The following is a 26,034-nucleotide window of genomic DNA, read 5'->3' as shown; positions in this document are numbered from 1 at the left end:
ACTTTAAAATAACTTTTGTTAATGCATTTTAAAGTATACTGCTTAATAGGAAATTTATGAACCTGTCTCTCTGAATTTTCTCTAAGTGTTTCAATTGTTTTTTCAAGCTGAGCTTTCTCCTTCATTAGATCCTTGCTTAAATTCTGACAGTTCTGAAGACTTTGCTTTTCTTGAATAATTTCATTTTCAAGAATTTCAACCTAGAGAAATTAAATAAAAAAACAATGTGTCATTCAATATTTTACAACAGTGCAAACATTATTTTCAAATAAAAAATTAAATACAGTTTTAACACTCAAATGGTGAAATTTAAGAACTGAGTAGAGAAATTCAAGTAATAGTCCATGCTACTTTTAGCAGCTGTATAAAAAATGCAGACATGACTGTCTTTCTTAACCTGTGCATCTTTGAAGGGTACATTTGTACTTCTAAACACAAAGATAAATCCAAATGAATATATGATAATTATGTGCTTTATGAAGACCGTACAAATCTTATTGAAAGACTCTTCTGGCTTGAGGAGATTTATAAAGTAAAATTTTAATTACAGTCAAGTAATTTCAGTGAAGAAGGAAGAAGAGAATATAAAAGCATGAATGAAAGATAAGAAATAGTGATTTAAGTTTAATGAGGAAACAGAAAGGGATTAGGTTTAAAATAAAAAGGAGAGAGGGAGAAAAAAGGAGAATAATACTAGAGAAAAAAGGGCTGAACAAAACTCCAGCAAATGTTTATACTCTAGGTTTAAATTTCTTGTCAGTTACACATTTTAAAGATATGATCAAGTATGTGGTTAATAAGGATAAAATAGCAAATTCCAGTTTAAATTATGCCAAATTGATTTTCCCATTAGTATACAACGTATTCAAACCAGGCAATAAAAGAAAATAAAGATTTAGCTATATAAAATATTCCACTTCAAGTTAAATATTAATTAAACCCTTATGTCAATAGTGAAGAAGTCTAAGAATCTGAATAGTCTTACATAAAGCAAGTTGAATTTTCCTGTTTTATTATCAATGGAAGATAACCATATATGGAAGACCATCTTCCAGTAATATCTCAAAAGCATCAAGTCACAAATCTTATCCAGTTACTCAGTTCAACATATATATGTTTAGGAAGGTTTTAGTTATTAATTATGAATCCAGTTCTCCCATTAAAGATTGAAATATATGGGTAACAGTTATTTAATTAAACTCATTTGTTGTTTTATATGAATGGAATTCAAGTGAAACATTCAGTTTACAAAAGACATCTTTCATACAATGAATTTATAAAAAATTGCTAGAATCACTAAAAATTTATTAGAATTCAAAGCTAACTTTAAAATCAAATTATAATTTCCAGACCCAATTATAATGATAACCAAAATAAAAATGTTCCAAGTTCTAAATAACCACTCCTACTTTTATACTATATTGGTTGTCAAATGCTTATTAAGATTATTTGGTTAATGGATTAAAAATGATGCAAAAATGTCTTAAAAGAGTAAAAATCTGGCAAGATAATCAAGGAATCTATTTGCATTATCTAAGGCAGTGGTTCTCAAGGCATGGTTCCAAAAAACCAGGAAGACCATCACTTAGGAATTTCTTAGAAATGAGAATTCTTCACCCCTACCCTAGGCAAGACTACCAAATCAGAAACGCTGGGCATGGGACTCGGCAATCTGTGTTTTAACAAGTCCTGAAGGTGACCGTGATGCATACTATAGTTCAAAAACCAATGGTCTAAAGGTTAGGGAGATTTTCATAAATGTCTAAAGGTTAGGGAGATTTTCATAAATGAGTCTAGATACCCAGAATCTAAAGAAAAAACTAGACATGGCTGACTAGATATAGAAATAAAAAGGAATACATAAGGACATATGTATAAGAATATTTATTATAGTATTGTTCACTGTGACCAAGACCCAGAAACAAAAGTGAAAGCACATATTGGGGAGCAGATGTGATAAATTCTCTAGATGATAAAAATACCATGTATGTTGTCATGATACAATTCTATTTATCTACAATATGTGAATGTGTGTATGCAGAAAGATACTCAAAAATAAATTACTTGGTCTGTTGCACAACTGGAATATTTCTGTTGAACCAAAACCTAGTTAAAATTCAGGTTTCATAGTGCCTAAATTGTGGTCCTTAAATACCATTTCCCACTAAAAGGAACAAGGGCTTTCTGGAGAAATGGCTATCTCCAGATTTGGGGCAGGAAATGTTTAAGAGAAGTATATTATGGCAAAAGCACAGAGGTTCACAACGGGTGCTAATGTGTGTCACAGGAATTCAGAAAGAGGTAGGATATAAGAAAAACAAATGCAGTAGATTGAAACACTTCAAATATTTTTAAATCCATGAATTCATAAAGACACTAAAACAAAAAACTCATTAATTATCTCAGGAGGATATGAGAGAACCAATTCTTTACCAGGAAACTGGTAGATAAAGGGAAAGAATCAAACATTCATCCTGCTTTTCCCATGAGAGTTCCTTATCAGGATTTTGCAACCTCTGTTGAATTAAGGGATCAAAGCAAACCTTTTCCATGACAACTAACATGACAAAAAGAAAGACAACTAGACATGTACCTCCTGACTGAAAAAGACTCCTTACAAATGTTCTTACTAAAACCTCGATTTGAACCTGATTAAGCCTACAGATAAAATAAGACCTATTGGGAACAAAAGAACTTGCGAAGTGACACAAAAAGGATGCAGTGAGCAAAATCTAGACTGTAGGAAAACTAGATTAAACCACCTGGTTTCTTTAACAGAAAAACTACTAGGTAAAAAGAGTAAACTTTACATTAAAAAAGACAACAGACATCAGTTGATTGAATGTATTGATCTTATTCTAATTCAGACTTGAACAAAATGCAAAAAAAAAAAATCCCAATAGATTTGGAGAAACTGAAATGATAACCAAATTCTATTAAATTTTTAAGTGTGATAATGTCATTGTTCTTGTTTTTTTAAAAAATTCCTTACTTTTAAGAGATATATAAGAAGATATTTATTGGTGAAACGATACCATGTTGAGGATTTACTTCAAAATCATCTAGTGGTTATGGGGAGAGCAAACAAGGGTAGAAATAAGATTGCTATAAGTTAATTGTTGAAGCTGAATGAGTATAGAAGTTCGTTCACTTCACATTGATGTATGTTTGAAAATTTCCATAAGTTAAAATAATGAGAGTACATTAAAAACTGGAAAATAAACATTCAACCACAGGGCTATTTATACTTTTACATATATTCTTTAACTTACATTAAACATTAGTTTTTATTTACCTTTTTACTTAGTCTTTGATTTTCTTTTTCAATTTTCAGGATCTTGGAAGTGTTGCCTTCTGCAGAATCCATAGTACTCCGAAGTTCTTCGACAGTTTTTGTCAGACTCTGGTTTTCCATCTCCAATTTCAATAACCTGCTTGATGTTAACTCATTCACCTCATGGCCCAAGGATTTTTGTGGTGCTATAATAATGAAAAATACCGTCACTGGTAAAACTATTCTCATTATTATTTAAAATAATGAGTGTAAATGTACTACATCACCTGGTCCTTAACTTGATAAAAAATTTATAGTTATACAAGATAGACAAATGAAAAAAAAACAAAAGATAAAAGATGGGTAAACCTTGAATTTTTAATGCACCCATGAGCATTCTAGAGAAAAAAAAATACAAAATTTAGACTGAGTGGACTACAGAGTTTCAGTTCTAGTTTCATGAGAAACTACCTGACAATGCCCAAGCCACTTTAACCTCAGTGAATCTTATGTTACTTGTACAAAATATAGTTATTCCTCTGTGTGTCTCACAGAGCTATCGTGTGATTCACATAAGAATTATAAAGCATATCCTATGCCACATCTTCAAAAATTAAAGGAAGACAGTCTAAGGGAAAAAAAGAATCCCAATTTCCTAATCCTGATTCTGAGAAACACAAGACAATATACATTGGTCACCTCGAAAAAGTCTTTCTCTAAATGAAGAATTGCTGCTAAACTTGAGTATAAAAAGCAACATGTATACCATTTTGCCAAAAAATTCTATTTCTAAGTAGATTTTAGCTTATTACATTTTTAAAAATAAGAAAATTCAGTTTCTAGTTCTATATATGATGCAAACCAAAAATATTATTTTTAATAACCCTACAGCAGATTCATTAAATATTTTGATGATATAAAAATTCGGATTTAAAGTGAAATATGATACCTAGATTCATTTTGAAATCTTAGATTTCAGGAAGGGAAATGGAGACGTATGGGAAGGCACTCTAGGTCTATCTTTGTGTATGTTTGAAATTCTCCATCATTAAGTAGAGAGAAACACACACACACACACACACACACACACACACACAAAACAAGATATCTCCAACAAGTATATAAGCATACATTCTTTTCAAAATTAGGTAGACTGAAGTAAAGAAAGCCTCAAATCTTAGTTCTAGTTTTTGTTCTAGTAAGCATATTATTCTTTAATTGAAAGCTGGTACAACTGATAGTCACTGACTTTTTAAATTCCATTAGTTGTCCAAGTCTTGAAGTAAAACTACTTCATGATCTGTAGTCATGCATTTCAATTAAACAAGATTAGACTACAATACTCAATATACCTTACGAATACTTTCAATACTATGACTGCATTTCAAAGTTGCTTCAGGTCAGACTATAAAGAATTAAAAAGGATGCTTACAACACATTTTTAAAAAGTAATCTCTATGTACAACATGGGGTTTGAACTGAAGACTCCAAGATCAAGAGCTGCATGTTCTGCTGACTGATCCAGTCAAGTGCCCCCTTACAACACATTTTTAACAAAATATTGTTTTGTTAAATAGGGAGGCTGTCTACATGATAATCTTAGGTGAAAAAAAGAACCTGCACTGTATATAGACATTGACCTGATGATGTCTAAAATATCTATTTGTGTGTAGAAACATTTTGGAAGCAAATTTTTTGAAATGTCAAAAGTCACTGCAGAAATTATTAGTGACCTTCATTTCTTCCTTTATATTTTTCCACATCTTGCAAATTTTCTAGAAAGCAATTCCCTTGTATAGTTAAAAAAACAACAATAACACACCACATTAAAACAAGTATTCAGGTCTATGATCCTAATATGAATTGCAAAACAACTGTGATGATGATGATGATGACAAAAATAATAATAATAAGCACTCAAGTGCCTACCATTTACCAGGTATTCTACTAACAGCTTCATAAGTAGTAACGAATTCAGTCCTTGCAATATCCCTAACAAGGCACATACTATTATTGTTTCCACATTAACAGATGAAACTCTTAACTGTGTAATTTTAACTAGTAGTAGAAAACAATTAAGTCTGAATTGTTTTCTTTTTAACTCAATTCACAAAAAAATACAGTAAAAAAGTTCCACAAGTCCTTAAAGTAACACATCTCAGCAAGTTCACTGGCTGGATATCATCATTACTGTGCAGTGAATTTACATGGGGTCCCAGAATTTGGAATTAGGTTATCATGTGTAAAATTAGGAAAAGCCTAATGGTAATAAATATGAGCCATCTTGTAGACGTAATTATCCTGTAAGCATCAGACTATAAGCTCTCTCAGACCTATGTCTACCTCACCACTATATCCTCAGGGCCTGGTATAATATTTTACACATGGTAGATCCTTAATAAATATCTGGAAGGAAGGAAAGCAGGTGAAATAATCTAACACTGGGTAACTGAGGAATTATGGAACTAATCTAATTCAAATAAATGTGACATGGGCATAATTTCAATAAAGTAAATCAGTATTAGCATAATCAAACCTATAACCCAAATAATTATCTGGGGGTCTTTCATTATCTCTAGGGTAAAATTGGGCTGGACTGGTTGGTAGGCACAGTGCTAAAATGGAGTACATATATTGATGAAAGTAGCCATGAAGATCCTTAACTTGCTTTACACTGGCTACATACTCACCTAAGAATCTTCCCACTATGTTACAACTTCCTATTTAAGTCTGTCTATAGTTAAAGAACAGGTTAACCAGGTAATATGACTTTTCTGTTCTACTGAGTAGATGGCTTTCTTTCCTAAAATAAATTAATAAACTGGTATCCCAGCTTCCTGTGATACTAATAAGAAACAGTGCGCCTAAATGACTATCAAATCTGTTACTGTGCTCATAAAGTTGAGTTGTAAGATGTGCAAAGATAAGGACCAGACCCAGGAACATGGAAATGAACATATCACTCTGTGAAATCATACCTAGAGAGACATCTGGCCTCCTAGATATCTCCAGCAGGGGAAAATAAAGAATTGTAAAAAAAAAATCAAAAAATGTAAGCATAAATACAACTTCACATATTCATTTATCCATTTAAATAAAAAAATACTGGGAATACCTTCGGAAAGTTCGCTAGTTCTGGATATTTGTTCCAACTCCCAGCCAAGATGTAATGATTCATCCATACTTTGTTTCTGTGCCATTTCCAAGGTCATATTTTCTTCCATTAATTCTTCGATTTTTTTTCTATCCATATCACGTTCCTTTTTTATTGTGAGGGAGTAGGAAGAGAAATGAAAGCTAACAAACTGTGCAATTTCAAGCTAAATACTCTATTACTTATAATTTTTATTTATCAGAAACTGAATAATATAAGGATAAATTTTGAGTTCCTTAAAATTTTCAGTTTGAAGGTGATAATCAGTTATAATTATTCATACTGGTCACTATATTGATCAGGTATCTGATATCCTTTTTATTTTATTTTATTTTTAAGTAATCTCTACACCCAACGTGGGACTCAACTCACAAACCAAAGATCAAGAGTCACTGACTGAGCCTACCAGGCACCCCGTCTGATATCCTTTTAAAGTGGCCCTTGGGGACCCTGAAAACTCCTTCATATATTTCAATATATATAGTAAATGATTTCTGACCCAATACTAAATTTTAGCAAATAGTTTTTTTTTAATTTTTAAAAAAAGATTGTATTTATTTATAGGAGGGAGAGAGAAAGAGAGAGAGAGAGCAGAAGCAGGAGGAGGGTAGTGGGAGAGGGAAGCGGGAGCCTGACGAGGGGCTCAATCCCAGGACCCAGGGAGCATGACCTTAACCAACTGAGCCACCCAGGCATTCCTAGCGAATAGTTTTATTTCTACATTTTTTTATTTAACAAGAATTTTTTTAAGATTTTATTTTATTTGTTTGTCAGAGAGAGAGAGAATGAGCATAAGCAGGGGGAGCAGCAGGCAGAGGGAGAAGCAGGCTCCCTGCCAAGCAAGGAGCCCTGTCCCAGGACCCTGGGATCATGACCTGAGCAGAAGGCAGATGCTTAACCGACTGAGCCACCCAGGCCTCTCTATTTCTGTATTTTAAAGGCATACTTGCATAATAGCTTATTAGGGTTTTTCAAAGCAGAAGACAAAATTAATCATTAATACCACTCTGTAACAAAAGCAGAAATTTATATACTCCTGTTTTTATAAAGAGTTGGAAGCATCTAATTTATTTAGCCACCTCTTCTCTGTTAAAGCCACAGGAGTTAGTCGTCATTGTCATTATGGGGAAATCAGATGAATCTGAGAGATTTCCTAAGAAGCCAAGCAACTGTTCAACCTTACCATTTCCATATCATGCAGTTTAGCCTTTAGTTGTAAATTCTCTTTTTCTAATTCATGTAATTTATCAGAACGAGCTCTAGTTCCTTCTAATTGATCTTCCAACATGGTTTTTGTTTCTAATAAAACTTGATTGTCTTCTTTTAATTCCTATGAAAATTTCAAATAGGCTTTATCACAAATATGTTAATATCTGTTAATTTTTCAAAGCTCTGAAACATAAAAAATCTTTACTGTAAAATAAGACATTAAGCTGTCTTTATCAAAAGTTCTTTATGCAAGAGTAAAAGCAACTGAGTAACAGAGATACAGTTGATGTTTTCCTGGTTTCATTTTTTTTCCCCTCAGAACTTAAGCTATTATGCAAACATAATACTCAGTACTTATGCTAGGATGAGTAACACTACTACAGTTTCACATAAAATTGTCAGGGTGTATTTAAATTTCTTAGTCACAAGGATAAGGAACTAAGTATAACTAGTCTTTCTGATATTTAAGATACAATCTCCACAGAATCAAGGCTAATATATATATATATTTTTTTTGCTGCAATAGATCTCTCTACTTAAACTATAACTTGAAAGTGAAGCATTGGGTTTTTGAGTAAAATACCAATACTTGAGCTAAGACTCACACAGATCATAAACTAAGACTCCTATCAATAGATATTTTATATCAGCATCTTGAGAAAATGCTTAAAATCCATACGTTTTGAAGACATGTGCTCACAAATCTGTCTTGCTAAACTACATGTCTGTGGTTTATAAAGTCAAAAGAAAGTATATTAAAACAGTGGCATTTATAAGGATCTCTTAACAGTGCCATGCATATACCGTTTAAACAAATGGCAAAGAATTAATAAGCACCTTGTCTTTGCTATCTACTGGGTCTATTTTTGGGTAACTTTCAGGCTAAAATGTTCTAACTATCTTTTTATAATGTTTTCACTTCTTGATTTTGCATACTCCTTCCTTCTTATCACCATACTGAAACTGATAAAACTTTCCTCTGTTTGGAGAAATGAAGAAATTAACTGAGAAAGAAAAACAGAATGTAGAAGCAAGGATCGTCAAATTCTTGCTGTCAAACAAATTCATATAACACTGACTGCAACCATTAAGTAAGAAAAGCTGTCTTTTCTACACACACACACACACACACACAAGGGGAGACGGAGAGAGAGTGCCTTCTTAATCCTAGTTTAGTATTCTGAGTTGAGACCAATGATCAGAAACATGCTTTGCTTTCACTTCTAGAAACAAGTCTGAAATTAGTAGAAGTATATATTTTGACAATGTGGGAAGGACTTCAAGTCTTCCTTACCTAAATAAAAGAATGAAAGAACTCCAAACAGCTCAATAAAATTAATAATGTCCAGAGATCCCTTTTTACAAGTATAAGCAATATGCTGATCTACCATAAAATAAGCACTTAAGAGTATTTATAATTTGTTCAACATTTTAAAAGTTTCTTAAATTTATTATGTGCATTTTAAGTGCATTTTGAAAAACCTAACTTTTTAAATAAAATAATTATGAAGAGCTTAAATTATGCAACATACCTCAACTCTTGCCTTATAAAATTCAATATCATGTAGTCTCTCTTTGTATCTGCTGACTTCACTTTCAAGCTTATCCACTCTGATAGCTTTTTCTCGAAGTGCATCTAATTCATCTCGGTACATTCTAGCAGAACGAGCATCCGAAAGCAAGTTCATGTTCTAAATATAAATACATATTAATATTTTCAGTATTATTTTCTATTTACAAATTGATAACCTCTGGTTGCACAACTCAATGAATTTTCTAAAAAAACCCCAATGAATTGTATCCTTTAAATGTGAATTTCACAGTATGTAAACTATACCTCAATTAAGCTGTTTTTTTTAAGATGGAGAGATATAAGGAAGCTACTGATGACGGCCGGTACTGACGACTGCTACACCTTGACCAGCAGCTGCACTGCCACCCTGGGCAACTTCTGAGGCCATTTCCAAGACCTACAGCTATCTCACCCCTGACCTCTGGAAAGAGACTGTGTTCACCAAGTCTCCCTATCAGGAATTCACTGGCCATTCTGTAAAGACCCACACCAGAGTCTCTGGGCAGAGGACCCAGGCTCCAGCTGTGTGGCTACCACATATTAAAAACATTAAGTGGATTAAAGCCTGTTAAAAAAATAAAAAAATAAAATGGGGAGATATATGAAGTCTTTTTTTAAAAAATCAAGAATACAAATTATTTTAAAATAGGTTTATATGCAAATACTAACATGCTTACATACAAATTTTTAAATAATGATCACTACTGAGGAATGTAAAACCTACTCAGGATATTTTTAAATAAGTTAACCTCTAGTTAACATAACCATCTGAAATTAATTAAAGGTGCAAAACTTTAAAATACAGGATAGTGAAAACACAGAAGAAGCAAACTGTATTACTAAAGTTGATCATTAGTTACTTTAGAGAAATTATGCATTTATCCAGATATGTTTTAACATACCAAAATCCTGCTGAGTTTTTCTAAACTTCCAAGTGAATATTAGTTGCAAGTGATTAGTGCTTATCTTAATAACATTTTAAACAAATATCAAAAATTAAATCTTTAAAAGCTCTCTTGTAATCCTTTAGAACAAGTGATCAAAGTATGACCCAGGGACATCGGTGGGTCCCTGAAACCCTTTCAGGGAATTCATGAGGTCAAAACCATTTTCATAATAACACTAAAACATTATTTGTTTTTTTCATTCTCATATCTCATGAGGGTGCAGTGGAGTTTTCCAGAGGCTACATGGCATGTGGTATCTTAACAGACTGAATGCAGAAACAGATATGAGAATTCAGTAGTCTTTAATTAAGCCAGGCATTGAAGACATTTGCAAAAATGATTTAAAAAAAAGATTTACAAAAATGTGGAAGAGTAGCATTCTTCTAATTTTTTTGGAAAATAATGGTAATAAGCATATAATTTTTATGTTAACATGGAATAGGCTGAGTATTATTTTTAGATAAATATTTTTTAAATTCTAAGTTTTAATTTCTTTTTTTTTAAAGATTTTATTTATTTATTTGACAGAGAGCGAGTGGCAGCAGAGGGAGAGTGAGAAGCAGGCTCCCCACTGAGCAGGGAGCCCGACGTGGGGCTTGATCCCAGGACCCTGGGATCATGACCTGAGCCGAAGGCAGACGCTTAACTGACTGAGCCACCCAGGCGCCCCTCTAAGTTTTAATTTCAAATACAGAAAATACCAGTAGGTATAATCCTCATTAATTTTTAAATAGTAGAAAAGAGCCTTGACACCAAAGAGATTGAGAACCACTGTTTTACAGGGAGCACACATACAAAAAAACCATGCTCCCAAGAAGAAGCAGAATAGCAGTCACAACGTATCTAGAAATGAAGATTATGATTCCCAGTATCATTCATATGAAAAGGTCCCAGTTTAGGATTCCACAAGTGGCGTATTCCCTGAATTTAAAATAGCAAGTTAGGGAAAGTAAGGAGAAGAAATAATTGTCTAGCCTTATCACAATCCTTACCATTTATGGGTAAAAGAAGACTTCATGCCTACCTCCAAATAAAAATGAAACATTACAAACGTTAAAAGAAGTGAATTCTTAAACAATCTTGGCTCAAGATGAGAAAAAACCACAAAACCTTAGTAAAATAAAAGTAACTTTTAAAAGATAAAAAGTTTTGATCTTAATACTTAAAAGAAAAAGAGTAAAAAATTAAAAAGCATTCTGTCATCTGTAAGTTAACATAAAGCATTACCAGAGACTAAAGACTTAGGGAGATACACATAAAGCAGCACAGTTTACAGTAGAGGTATTCCAGCTCCCCAGCCCACGGAAGCCAAATACATAAAAAGAGAAACTTGGAACTACCCCAGTTCTAAAAGGCTCCTTTGAATTCTAGGAAAGTTTGATATCACTGATATAGAAAAGTAAAGTCCAAAGACTTTGATTTCCAGGGCTCTGGCATTTTTGAACAGAAAAACACTGAAGAAGTCATCTTTAAGCTTCAGTAACCTTATAAAACATTAAGGTAAATGTTATAAATTTTAAGCAGAAAAATCAATTTCCAATTACTTACTGGTCCCATATAATAAAAGTTTCAGGTACAAACCTCTTGTTGCAGCCTTTTTAGTTCTATTTCCATCTGCTCAAGTTCTTGTTTACAGTCCAACAACTGTTCAGTCTTTTCCTCCCTTAAATGAAAATTTATTAAATAATCAGTTTACTGTTTTTGAAAACCATGATCATCATCTGCATTAATACAAATGTATTATCATTACTGAATATCTAGTTGAAAATCCTATTAGCCATATGCTAACCCAGGGGAAAAAGACAAAGAAATGGATATTAGGAATGTATATGATTACATGTCATCAATCAGATTCCTCAAAATTCCCCAAAGGCTAATAACCTCAATGACTGACATCCTCTAAGTTCATAAAGTAGTTTCTCTCTCTTCATTTTTCTTGCCATCACCCGTTCTCACTCTCCTTTTTGTCTTTCTCCCTCTCAAAGACAAATAAACTGGAAGCGTTTTTAAGCAAGGCACTACTATCTGGGTCTAAGTCTTAAAGGATCCCCAACTATTTTCAACATTTACAGTGGCCTAAAGGAAAGTATACACTGCTATACAGATACACAAAATCTTTATATCCTTATTGGTTTCTTCCCTGTTGTCTATAAACATCTTCAAATTTTCTCCTATTATTTTTTTTCTTCTTACACTCACTACTTTACTTCTCCCATTTTCTAACTCCCTTTCAGAGCCAAGCTGCTCAAACTCAAGTTTCCATTCACTAATTCTACTTTTCCACCTTCTGTTCTTTAATAAAAAATGGTAAGTGTTCATTGTATAAAACAATCCATTGCTGACATTTCATCATACCTGTACTTTCTTTTTGAGGACCATAATTTTTAATGAAGAAATAGTCCCTTTCTGAACTCCATTTTTCAGGGCAATGAATAATGTTTTGGTAAATAAACCTCAGTATACATAAAACACGGTATGTTTAGGGGCACTTGGCTGGCTGAGTTGAAAGAGCATGTGATGCTTGAACTCAGGGTCAGCATGAGTTCAAGTCCCGTTCTGGGTGTATTTTACTTAAAAAAAAACACACACAAAAAACCCACCCCATCCTCTCCCCAAAAACCCTGTTTCAGGCCAGATTTATAAAAGTACATTACATGTTTAAAGGTTCTAAATATAAACTGTCAAACAGCCCTCCAGAAAGGTCATTACCAATTTATAATGCAAACAGCAGATCTAAGTGCCTATATGAAAAACAATTTAATAACTGAAAAATGCTGTGTTACTATTCTAATTTGCATTTGTTCGAATACTAAGACAACCTGGAAGAAATGGGTAAATTCCTAGAAATACACAAACTACCAAAACTGAAACAGGAAGAAATAGAAAACTTGAACAGACTGATAACCAGCAAAGAAACTGAATCAGTAATCAAAAAACTCCCAACAAAGTCCAGGGCCAAATGGCTTCATAGGCAAATCTACCAAACATTTACAGAAGAGTTAATACCCATTCTTCTCAAACTATGGGGTTTCTTTTTGGGGTGATGAAAATGTCTTGAAATTAGATAGTATGTGATGGTTTCACAACTTTATGAATATACTAAGTCACTGAATTACATTTTTAAAGGATGAGTTTTCTTTTTTCTTAACATATAATGTATTATTTGTTTCAGGGGTACAGTTCTGTGATTCATCAGTCTTACACAATTCACAGCACTCACCATAGTACATACCCTCCCCAATATCCATCACCCAGCCACCGCATCCCTCCCAACCCCTCTCCACTCCAGCAACCCTCAGTTTGTTTCCTGAGATTAAGAGTCTCTTATGGCTTGTCTCCCTCTCGGGTTTCATCTTGTTTAAAGGATGAATTTTCTTATACATAAATGATCTCAACAAAGCTGTTATTAAAAAAAAGAATTTATAATTTGTATGAAAGAAAAACTTTGAAAATATAGGATCCATGGGGCAGAGAGAATTATTAAAGGAAATCTTTGATAGTGTACTAACTACTGCATAAAAGTGAAATTTATAAGAAACTAATTATTCCATCCACATTGCAAATTAGGTGAGAATGTAAACTGGTACAGCCACTCTGGAAAACAGTTTGGAGGTTCCTCAGAAAGTTAAAAACCCAGCAATTACACTACTAGGTATTTACCCAAAGTATACAAAAATACAATTTGAAGGGATACATGTACCCTGATGTTTACAGCAGCATTATCAACCAAACTATGGGGGCGCTTGGTGGCTCAGTTGGTTAAGCATCTGCCTTTGGCTCAGATCATGACCACAGGGTCCTAGAATCAAGCCCTGAATTGGGTTCCCTGCTCAGGGGGGAGCCTACTTCTCCCTCTTCCTCTGCCCCTCCACCTGCTTGTACATACACGCGTTCTCTCTCCATCAAATAAATAAAATCTTTAAAAAAACAACAACAACAATAGCCAAACTATGGAAAGAGCCCAAATGTCCATTCATGATGAATGGATAAAGAAGATGTGGTATGTATATACACAATGGAGTACTACTTAGCCATCAAAAAGAATGAAATCTTGCCATTTGCAGTGACGTGCTAGAGTGTATTATGCTAAGCGAAATAAGTCAGTCAGAGAAAGAAAAATACCATATGATTTCACTCATATGTGGAAGAAACAAAACAGATGAACACATGGGAAAGAAAAAAATAAGAAAAAAAGAGAGGGAAGCAAACCATAAAAGACTCTTGAAAATAGAGAACAAACTGAGGGTTGATGGAGGGGAGGTGGGTGAGGGACGGGCTAAACGGTGATGGGTATTAAGGAGGGCACTTGCTATGATGAGCAGTGGGTGTTGTATGTAAGTGATGAATCACTAAATTCTACTCCTGAAACCAATGCTAAACTATATGTTAACTAACTAGAATTTAAATAAAAATTTGAAAAGAAAAAAACCAAATTGCAAGTTATATTTTTACTCTGCATGTCAATAAACTAAAAGCAATTATAATGCACCATCTGTAAGTAAGTATGCTACTAGTTAATCTGCATGTTCTCATTACAATTATTTATTTCCATTACATATAAGGCAACCTGAACTATTTTTAACCACCATGATTTCCATACTTCATTATTTTAGAAAGATCTGTCCCAACAAAAAGACTTAGAGCAAATGTTAATAAAAGAAATCTGTGAAGAAACATATTTTCAAAGGACAAAAAGACGGTATTTGATGAAATGTTAGTTATTGGGAATACTTACTATATCTGGTATATTTACTTATTCATTAATAATATTCACTTATATTTTCCAGTCAGCATATGAGAAACCAAATTTTATCAATATCTCTAAGTTGTTTGGGATTTTAATACACTCCATGGCCAAGTAAATTTCATTTAAAAATCAAATTCTAATATAGTGCAAAGTGTTAAATGAATTCACAACCATCATTACAGTTCTAATTGCATGCTTTATCTAAAGACTGGAGAAGATTGTGCTAAATTATATGGCACGAACTAGTGTTCACTGTTTAGGCTATCCATTAACTGCCAGTCAAACTAATAACAGCAATCTCTTCCCTAATTTTCCTGGTGCAGCTGTTTATAGAATATCCTGGGCGTGTTCACTTCGATAGATACATAATAGTGCAGACATCCACAATGAAAGCTGTATTTTTTTTTGTTTTCAAATTTTCCTATAGACTGTATATTTTTTCTACCTTGCATATTCAATCACTTTCTTAAACTAACTGCTTTAAATAATCAGTAAATAAACTTAATTGTTATATTGTGGCTTTAAATTTTAAATCTATACTCTGAAGCCCAAATTCCAGGAAAACAAACCAAACAGAAAAAAAAAAAAAGAAAAGAAAAAAGGCCCAAACATAAAAATCCTTTGTTCTTTTTAAAGTACAAAATAAAAAATCTCCAGCAGAGACTGGTTATGTCTTTACATGTGATTCACCAAAGAATGCCTATGTGACATTTACACTGACATTTCTCAAATGATCTTTGAAAGTTAAATAAATATAATTTCATCAGCACTAACCAATCTGAATATTTACCATGTCTAAGTATATGACTCAGGCATTTCAAATACTCAACACAGAAGATACACACAAAATTATTTTCTGTAATACTGTATGCCAACAATTCGGTGTTTTATAACATTAATTTTTAAAGAGTTAAACTTATTGACCAAATCAGTGGTTGCCAGTATTTTAGATTTCAAAGAATATAAAATTTAAAAAAATTAAGAAGACCCCAATTTGCCAAGGAAGAAAAATATTTTATAAGAGAAAGATCATTGTAATATAAGAAAGGTAGGAAGGACATAAACTCAGAATAAAGGACAATCTTTAAATTGATAAGATCTAGGATTAGGAAAACTTTATGCCAGTCTCCTTATTTTTCTCATTTTGACAAATACTAGTGAAAACTCTGACACAAGCTAGCAGTTGGAACAACTGATCTATATTCCATAAGCTGAAAAAACATTTTTAGGTCACCTTTGCGACCATGTAAACTCAATAAGCCTTGGAAATCACCAACTTACAATTCCTGCCTAAGCCTTCTTATTTTTGCCTTAGCATCTGCCAGTTCCACTGACAGATGCTGTCGACTTTCTGTTCGCTTCATGCCTGGAGAACCACAGGGTGACTGTGCAGATGAAGAGGCATGCGGTAAAAAATGAAGACCATCCCGTTCTTCAGAGAGTTCTATGATAGTCTAAGGAAATATAGAAATAAACACAGATTCACTGTTAGTATTCTACATATCACAGAACTAAACACATCAACACTATTCACTGTCTAAGTACTATCCTATAATATCAAAAACAATTCACTGGTCAAATGGATTTTAACTTTGTGATAGCTCTCTTTTTAAAAAGTTTCATGCAACAGTTCATGGATTAGCTATTTACTAGATAACACTAGAATAAGACTTAATACTTTTTTCCCTTTCTAATTCTTTAATAAAGGAAATCAATTCTGCTAAAATAACTACACTAGAAAGCAACTGTTAGAAAGGCGTAAAAGACCTGTTGACATAGAAAAGAAATCAACCCAAGAGCAATATGTCTGCAACTATGCTGTCCAATATGGTAGCCAGTAGCACAAGTGGCTATTTAATTACAAATTTTTTTAAAGATTTTATTTATCTATCTATCTATTTAGGAGAGAGAGAGAGAGAGAGAGAGAGAGAGAGAGAGAGAGAGAAAACACGAGCAGGGCAAAGGGGCAGAGGCAGAGGCAGAGGCAGACTCCCTGCTAAGCAAAGAGCCCGATGTGGGGCTCGATCCCAGAACCCTGGGATTAGGACCTGAGATGAAGGCAGACACTTAACTGACAGCCACCCAGGTGTCCCTAATTACACATTAAAAAGGTTAAAAATACAGTTCCTTAGTCACACTAGCCATATTTTAAGTATGTAACAGCCACATGTAGCTAGTGGTTACTGTATTGGACAGCGCAGAAATACAATCTTGCCATCATTGCAGAATTCCACAATACTGCTCTAGAATTGTAGACAAGGATCTCAGAGGAACCTAAGAGAACTTCAGGGATTTAGTTTAATCTCTTCGTTCTGCAGGTAATATAACTGAGGCACAGAGACTGATTTGTCCATGATCACAAAACTTGTAGTAGCGATGCCAAGATTCCAGGGCCAGTCTCTTGACTCCATATCCTATGTTCTCTTTCTTGCAACAGTAGTTGTAATCTGCCATCTCAACATTTCCTTTATTCCTGTCTCTCCATGGGACACAAATCTCATTCTACTTTCCCCAGGAGTTCTGAACTTTAAGGGCTACTTAACCTATATTTACCTCACTCAATCATATTCCTCCATTCCTCCAATTTTCCTCTTATTGGAAAATTCTCTTATTCTAAACAATACCTCAGCTTTTCTTTCAAACTTCTCAGGCAAACAAATTGTCTTGACTAGTAATTCCAACTGTCTTACTCCAGGTAGAATAGGTGGGTAACCACCTCAGCACCATGAAATCACCATTTTTGCTTTCTTATCACCAAGTCTTATGACGCCCTCACTAAATCATTACTTTTATCCTTCCCTTTTGTTTTTTCTTTAAACCACCCATCAGAATTCATTTCTTCAACCTTGGGATATATTTCAGCACCTAATCAAGGTCTGCCCAACTAATGCTTTCACAAATTCCAGTATCACTACTGATAAACCATAGAACACGACTTCTTAGTCCCTTTTCTGTTTACAACTCTACATTCGCTCCATATTCAATACATACAGACTTTTCCAGTGAAGGAACCATTCCTCTCGTGCCATGCCTCCTTTACTAGCATTACTCCCATGGCACCATAACTACACCTGAATCTTTTATCACTCAACTCTTCCTTTCTGCCCAGATTATTCCTGCTACTCTAGAGTTCTTACTCAGCTTGAAACTACAGTTAAGTGCCTGTCATCCTTACCTTCTAATGTAACACTACCATGCCACTCTTTGACTACAGCCCACTCTTTGGGAAAAAATAAAAGGGAATGAATATTTATAGAATTCCACATAGGGGATTTTCCAACAAGATCTCATGCAATACTATAATCTACAATAGAGGCATTATGTCTATTGTAAAACAATAAGGAAACTGAGGCTCATAAAGATTAACTTAACAAAGTCACACATTTCATGACAGGTATAACAGGAACTCAAATTCAAGTTTGACTCAAACACTACATCATTTTCCCTACCTAACATCATCTTTTTTATTCCTTCTCCAAGGTTATAAAGAACTCTAAAACAAAAAATACGCAATCCTACGACACATCTTGCCATCTATTTTCAGTTAAGCTCTTTTCAATGCCCATCAATCCTTTAGTTGAAAATCTTGATTTCTTGACAAATTTCTCTACAATGACTGTTTTAAACATACTTCTTTTCTCTACTTAAGCCTCCACCTGTAAACTGCTATTATCACTTCTGATGAATGACCTCTCCTCCAACTTGTCAAAGAAACAAAACCACCTGAGATTAAATCCTCCATTTTTATGCATCTTTTGTTCCCAATACATATTCCTTATTTCTGGAACATTTTCAACTTCTCTCTTCCTACTGGCTTTTTTCTCCTTGATCTTCAAATATACACAAGTGTCTTCTATCTAAGAAAAAAAAAAAAGACATTTCCCTCTTGTTACCCTTCTACTTCTCTTTCATTGCTACTTTTTGAAGGGTAGTTTATATGTTCATTGACACTATTCATCTTAACCACCTACCCAGTATGACCAGCCCAAGTAAGTGCCTGTCTCTGTGAATAATGTTACTAGTAATCTCCATCATAGTCCAGGCTCAGTCTTCATGAAGTTTTATTTATTTTCTTACTGTCTCCATTATCTTTAATCTTGCCTTCTAACATCTCCTGACTCCAATAATAGTTCCTGTGCACAGTACTTAATAAATATTTGTTTCATGCACAAATAAATTAGAATTTAATTATACGCTATCTTATGTTTTTCATTTACAATGTGGTTTTTTTCCCCCATAAACCGGATACAATCTTTCTTATACCTCCTCTGTATCTCTGATCTCATTTAGCATAGTACTGAGCCCAAAAACAGCTGCTCAAAATTAGTTAACTGAATGATTCACAAAATGGAAAACTCGAAAGTAGGAAGACACACTACATTTGAACTTAGTAGGTGGTATTATGGAGATATTGAGAGGTTCCAGATGCCAGTGTATAAAGAACTATGGGCTGAGAAATATTTTCTAAAAAGAAAAAAGAAAGAAACCTTGTACTAAAAGATAAGAGTACCCAGAGGCATTTTCCGTTAAAGATTATGTAGACAATTTGGCTTTACTCTAATGGTAGTAGCTTCTTTAGCTCAAGGCCTCCAAACATTTTTTTTTAAACCTGACAAAAAATGTTATGAAAGCATAATTTAATTTCATGAACCTTCTGATACTTCTGATCCTAGACATTCCACTAGCAGTTGTAAGCAATGTCTTCCTTCTCTAAATTCCTATAGTATTTAGATATATGATTTTTTGGGGGGTACTTATTGCTTTCAAAATTTTATTAGAGTAAAGCAAAGCTGGAGGCATCACAATTCCAGACTTCAAGTTACAGTACAAAGGTCTAGTGATCAAAACAGTATGGTACTGGCACAAAAACTGATACGTAGGTCAGTGGAACAGAATAGAAAACCCAGAAATGAACCCACAACTATACGGTCAATTAATCTTCAACAAAGCAGGAAAGAATATCCAATGGAAAAAAGACAGTCTCTTCAACAAATGGTGTTAAGAAACTGGACAGTGACATGCAAGAGAATGAAACCGGACCACTTTCTCATACAAAAATCCATTCAAAATGGATTAAAGACCTAAGTGTGAGACCTGAAACCATAAAAATCCTAGAGGAGAACACAGGCAGTAACCTCTTTGACACTGGCTGTAGCAACTTCTTTCTAGGTATGTCTCCTGAGGCAAGGGAGACAAAAGCAAAAATCAACTATTGGGACTTCATCAAAATAAAAAGCTTCTGCACAGTGAAGGAAATAGTCAACAAAACTAAAAGGCAACCTACAGAATGGGAGAAGATATTTGCAACTGACATATCTGATAAAGGGTTAGTATCCAAAATCTATAAAGAACTTATAAAACTCAACACCCCAAAAATGAATAATCTAATTTATAAATGTGCAGAAGACATGAACAGACATTTTTCCAAAGACATACAGATGGCCAACAGACACAGGAAAAGATGCTCAACATCACTCATCATCAGGGAAAACAAATCAAAACTACAAGGAGATTATCACCTCACACCGGTCACAATGGCTAAAATCAAAAGCACAAGAAACAACAGGTGTTGGCAAGGATGTGGAGAAAGGGGGACCCTCTTGCGCTGCTGGTGAGAATGGAAAGTGGTGTGGCCACTCAAGAAAACAGCATGGAGGTTCCTCAAAAAAGTTAAAAATAGAACCACCCTCCAATCCAGCAATTAGAGTACTAGGTTATTTACCCAAAGAATATAAAAATACTAATTCAAAGAGATACATGCACCCCGGTGTTTATGGGAGCCTTATCTACAATAGCCAAACTATGGAAACAGTCTAGATGTCCACTGACTGACAAATGGATAAAAATGATGTGGTGTCTGTGTGGTGTGTGTGTGTGTATACATACATATACATTTATATGTATATATAATGGAGCATTATTCAGCCATAAAAAGAATGAAATCTTGTCATTTGCAACAGCATGGATAGAGCTAGACAGTATTGTACTATGTGAAATAAGTCATTTATATGTGGAATTTAAGAAACAAAACAAATGAGCAAAGGGTGGAAAAAAGAGAGAGGGGCAAACCAAGAAACAGATTCTTAACTATAGAGAACAAAGTGTTACCAGAGGGGAGGTGGGTGAGGCAATGGGTGAAATAGGTGATGGGGATTAAGGAGAGCACTTCTTGTGATGAGCACAAGGTGTTGTATGAAGTGTTGAATTACTAAATTCTACACCTGAAACTAATATTACACTTTATGTCAACTAACTGGAATCTAAATAAAAACTTAATTAAAAAACCCAATTATTTCATTAAAGTAACTTCTCCCCCCTAGATTATAATGATCTTTGGTCCTTCTTTGCAAGTTTGCCAGTTTGTTGCTCCCAAGCACTCTTAGCACAAGATCTTGCAAAAAAGCAGTTATTTATTAATATACACTGAAGAACAAATATAACATAAAAAGATATACCAAAGCTAAGAAAAAAATTCAAGTGACTTAATAATTCTATTTACAGAACTCCCAATTAAGGAAAAGAATCAGAGATGTGCTCAGCACAATCATGGATTTGGGCAAAGATTTTAAACAGGAACACAGGGGTTGGAATTAGATTTGGCAAATTGTTTAACTTCTCTGAGTTCAAGTATCTTCATTTTTAAGATGGGGTTATTGTACAGACTTATGAAGATAGTATATTATACAAACACAATGCTTGGCATAAAATAAATAGTGATAATAAAGAGATCTTAAATTCATTAAAATCTATTTGGTTTTTAGTAAAGGAAGAGGATTTAAGAAATACATGCTACATAAAATTAATACAAAGTGAAGAGTAATTAAAAAGAGTGACAAATTATACTTTCTAGATTGAAATAAAAGAATTATAACAAAAGATGAATCAAAACAGAAAAAAAGGACTCTGTTTTGACAAGGAAGGGTATCCCCTATGAGCAGCCTGAAGCTTCCTAATACTGACTGAAAAGTGATGTCCTATCCTTGCCATGCCAGCAAATAGAGGATATTTAAGTGCATAGATGGTGCCTACTTTAACTCCCAGAGTATTACTGCTCACCAGGATATACAACATGTATGGACAAAAAGGCCTGGAGCAGCCAACTAGCCTCCTTTGTTGATATGAATCTTCTAGGATGAAGTAGCCAAGTAAGAAGAAATGCACTGCTTAACTTAATAAGCTGACGTCTGGGTTCCTTGGAGACCCCCAAGGAAAGAAACAAAGCAGAAAGAATTCTAAGTCATGTTATTCTAAAAGGCATCCCCCAAAGGTCAAATTTTCTAGGAGGTCACAAAGCCAGTACAAGTATATGACAGAGCTGAGAATAAGGACATTTGCAAATTTCAAGTTAAAATAAGAGTCAGACAAAAAAGTAAACTCAACACCCTAGGGAACGCTTACATGATGTGTTCCAGCAGCAGCAATAAGTAGAGCCACCTGTTAGTTCTCTTGCATCAGTGGCTACAAGCTACAGGGTAGCCCTGCCCGAGTCTGTCAATCCAACCTAGCTCGGATGGGCACAGAGTCAATGAACATCAATGTGGGTGTCAGAAGAGCAGTTTTATGAGAAAAGGAGACTCCTCACTGTGTCCATATCCAAAGCCCTCCTCTACTGGCTGCAGATGGGAATGCTTCCACAAGCACAGTATGGCCTGGATCTTTGACATATCACCATGGTGGACCTGATAGGCATGTTTCTGAGCCCCATCAGCAGGATAGGAGCGAAGATTATGCCTCCAGCACTAGCTCTGCAGGTCAGGCTGTTTACTGCAAACCCTACTCTATCCCTCCAGCATGGTGCTTGTGGATAAGCATGGCATGAACAAGGAGCACTACATCTCCATGATGACACCTATGGCCCTCTTTAAACTGAGTGACACCTCCCCCTAAAGAGAGATAGGGCTGTAAGCTGGAAAGGCCCAGATGTATGCGTAACACCTGATGTGATGGTTCCTCTCTTGAAGTTCCATTTTTCTTTCTACATAATGCTACACACATGGAAGGGCCTTAAAAATATCCTAATGTACAGATTTTTATTGGTAATTTTTGAAGTCTTTTATTGTAAGTTTTCTTTGCACTTAAAAATGAGCATGCTGCTTTTGTACCCTGAAGTGTTCCAAAAAATGTTAGGAATATGTGTTATTCAGTGTGACATATAACTTTCTTCTATTTTATTTTTTATATAAAATTTTTATATAAAATATTTTGGAGGGAAAAATATAATAAAATAATAAAATATTCTGGAGAAAAAACAGAAGAGCTAAAGGGAAAATCGAACTAAGAACTTGTTTCAATCCAATTGATTAATACAAAATTATTGCATTTATAAATTGTATTTACATTTGTCTAATACTTTTCACAATTATTTTTAAGGATCTTTTCTAATTAGTCCACTGGTGACCCAAATTAACAAAATTTCCCCTAGAAAACTGGGTTTAAACCAGCCAGCAACATGTTTCCAAATACCTTTAGACAAGAGAACGCCACCACTTTTTTCTTGTTAAAAAAACAAGTTCACCTAAAATGCTTAATTAGGCAGGATAATACATTTTAAAAGGTTTTTCAATCAATCAGTATAGTGTTTCATATTCCTTAGTTTTGACATAGATCATATAATGACATTTTGTTCTCATTTCTCCAAAATAATATCCTTCTCTTCACCCATGTGAGATCAAACAATTCATACATGCCCTCAGAAGCTGGAGGACACCTTATCAAAATACAAATAGAAGAAATAAAAATAGAAGAATGTTGTAGAAAATTAATAAAGCAGTAAAAAGGTGCTAATATAAAAAGAAGATAAAGCACATGGTCAAAACTCAGATTGAAAATGAAATAATCTAAGTATCTCAGGATAAGTTTGATATATATTAGGGACATTTTTTCAATTCACTCTTCCTTTGGTCTTACAGTTTTGGGCTTTTTAAAAATTAGTTGTTGCTCTAAACACTTCTTTATTTCCTATCTTTTCTTCTCTTTTAATGCCTAAAGAAAAACTGATAATCCTCATCTATAGCAACATGAAAGTTTTGTTCAGGAAAAAAGAAAAAACAATCTTTAGGAATTTCTTCTACACAAGTCTTTCATTAGCCCAAAGAGTAATCAAATTCTCTGTAAATAACCTCAAAACTGTCTCTTCCAGGGGTGCCTTGGTGGTGTAGTCGGTTAAGTGTCCAACTCTTGGTTTCGGCTCAGGTCATGAACTCAGGGTCCTGAGATTAAGGCCTACGTTGGGCTCTGTGCTCAGTGTGGAAAATGCTTGAGATGCTCTCTCCCATTCCCTCTGCCCCTCCTGCTCATGTGCTCTCTCTCTCTCTCTCAAATAAATAAATCTTTAAACACACACACACACACACACACACACACACACACACACACACACACACGTCTCTCCCATGTAAATGGAACAAGTGATCACAGCTACACATTCTTCCGAATGGCAGAGTACTTTGGTCTGCTATTAACAAAATATTACTCACCATCACATGTGCTGAAGTCTAGACTCCTATAAAATTATTAGCTGTTTTCAGAGAGTACAGGCAAAAAACCTGGTGCAATTTTACTCTTTTAAAAAAGCAAAGTACTTTCTTACAGGAGCCTATAATAATTCTTTTTTAAAATCACACCTCATTTACGGACTACAAAAATTTGAGACCTTTTGTGAGACATTTTATTCAGAACACCTGTTATTCTCCTTTTATTGAACTTATTTTTCCAACCTCAAAATGTGGCAATAAAACTAAGAAATTAACCTTAAGCAAATTCTCATGCTTCAAGACAATGATTTTTCCATTTACATCAATAATATTTTGTTTCACACTTCTGTACTGTTGCCAGAGCTGTGGGGATGACTTAAAAACACACAGGAACAAAATCAGAATAATAATTTAAAAGAAAATCTAACTGCAATCTCTTTACTAGCAATTTGGGGCTCTTATCTACCCTTTTTGGTTCCTGTGTTGCACAAAAAACAGACATAAAGTACTTTATTACCTGTCCCTAAGAAACACAGTATCAATTTTGAAGATCCTCTGAAATCACTGTTTTTGGAAAGCAAACTTTCACAATATGCTGAAAGAAATTTACAAACCTCTGAATGTTCATCTCTCTCATCTATAAGTCTTTTTAGGTGTAATGCCATATTTTTCAAGAGTGGTTCTATTTCCTCTTGAGACATATCAGTCACTTCCATCCATTGCAGATCAAACACATTTTCCTGATTATGGGTTACCTTTAGCAAAGCAACCAAAATAAACAATTTTTTAGAATGGCTATTACTTAAAAACTGATTTCATTTTAGTACATTAGCTCAAATATCATATATCCCTTATCACAAAAATATGAGAAGTAAATATGATGCCTCAAGAACACTTGAAACTTCAGATCACTACATCAAAAACTAATGATGTGGGGCAACTGGGTGGCTCAGTCATTAAGCGTCTGCGTTCGGCTCAGGTCATGATCCCGGGGTCCTGGGATCGAGCGCCGCATTGGGCTTTCTGCTCAGTGGAAAACCTGCTTCTCCCTCACCCACTCCCCGTTTGTGTTCCCTCTCTTACGGTGTCTCTCTCTGTCAAATAAAGAAATAAAATCTTAAAAAGAAAAAAAAACAAAACTAAGGATGTATTGTATGGTGACTAACATAATAAAATAAAATTAAATAAAAAAAACACTTGAAACTAATGATGGAAAGGCAAATAATAATTATTTTTACTAAATATAAACTATAAATAAATTTCTATTTGTTTTCCTGTCAACTAAAAAGTAAAACATTTAATTCAGGCATTACTAGGGGAAGGTAATATTGATATGTTTGACAACTGTTTTAACAAAATCAGGTGAACTTGAACTTTTCTTTAGGTAAGACTAAATTTATTGTGCTTGATTCAAAAGCAAAAGTTTTTATATCTTGTAGGATATGTTATTGCACTTTTATATTTGAAAAGCTACATCTTTATAGAGTCTGAAGATGACACTGTCACAGAACCTTAGGAGAAATGGACTACTAACATAAAGATTTTAAAAGAATGGAAAAGTTACATAAATGAAATACTTATTTCTTGCTTTCCTTTTCTCGCTGTGATTCTGATATTCTGCTTTAACTTTCACAAGAAACCACAAAATAACACTTTG

General features: G+C 34.0%; 1 protein-coding gene, 1 long non-coding RNA gene and 1 pseudogene across 6 annotated transcripts in view; 2 read left to right on the top strand and 1 right to left on the bottom strand.

Moving 5' to 3' along the window:
- The window catches only part of LOC148163551 (uncharacterized), a 33,590-nt gene extending 26,576 nt beyond the window's left edge, over nucleotides 1-7,014 (top strand). The window contains exons 2-3 of the long non-coding RNA XR_015768956.1: nucleotides 3,335-3,507; nucleotides 6,768-7,014. This is a non-coding gene — a long non-coding RNA (uncharacterized LOC148163551). The remainder of the gene's footprint in view (nucleotides 1-3,334; nucleotides 3,508-6,767) is intronic.
- CCDC88A (coiled-coil and HOOK domain protein 88A) overlaps nucleotides 1-26,034 on the bottom strand; it is a 117,017-nt gene that overhangs the window by 43,701 nt on the left and 47,282 nt on the right. For all 5 annotated transcript variants that reach the window (XM_028103946.2, XM_028103945.2, XM_028103947.2 and 2 more), the window contains exons 7-14: nucleotides 24,992-25,132; nucleotides 16,186-16,358; nucleotides 11,739-11,820; nucleotides 9,170-9,328; nucleotides 7,612-7,758; nucleotides 6,390-6,534; nucleotides 3,296-3,480; nucleotides 63-200 (exon numbers count right to left, since the gene is read on the bottom strand). In XM_028103946.2, coding sequence (XP_027959747.1) covers nucleotides 63-200; nucleotides 3,296-3,480; nucleotides 6,390-6,534; nucleotides 7,612-7,758; nucleotides 9,170-9,328; nucleotides 11,739-11,820; nucleotides 16,186-16,358; nucleotides 24,992-25,132 — 1,170 coding nt within the window. The remainder of the gene's footprint in view (nucleotides 1-62; nucleotides 201-3,295; nucleotides 3,481-6,389; nucleotides 6,535-7,611; nucleotides 7,759-9,169; nucleotides 9,329-11,738; nucleotides 11,821-16,185; nucleotides 16,359-24,991; nucleotides 25,133-26,034) is intronic.
- On the top strand, nucleotides 20,483-22,791 carry LOC114209816 (sushi repeat-containing protein SRPX pseudogene; annotated as a pseudogene).

The sequence above is a fragment of the Eumetopias jubatus genome, unplaced genomic scaffold, assembly GCF_037043125.1.
Source record: "Eumetopias jubatus isolate StellerSeaLion01/CBP00866 unplaced genomic scaffold, mEumJub1_p1.0 scaffold_9, whole genome shotgun sequence".
In the NCBI taxonomy this organism is placed as follows: domain Eukaryota; kingdom Metazoa; phylum Chordata; class Mammalia; order Carnivora; family Otariidae; genus Eumetopias; species Eumetopias jubatus.
This window is presented reverse-complemented; position numbering and strand designations above follow the sequence as displayed.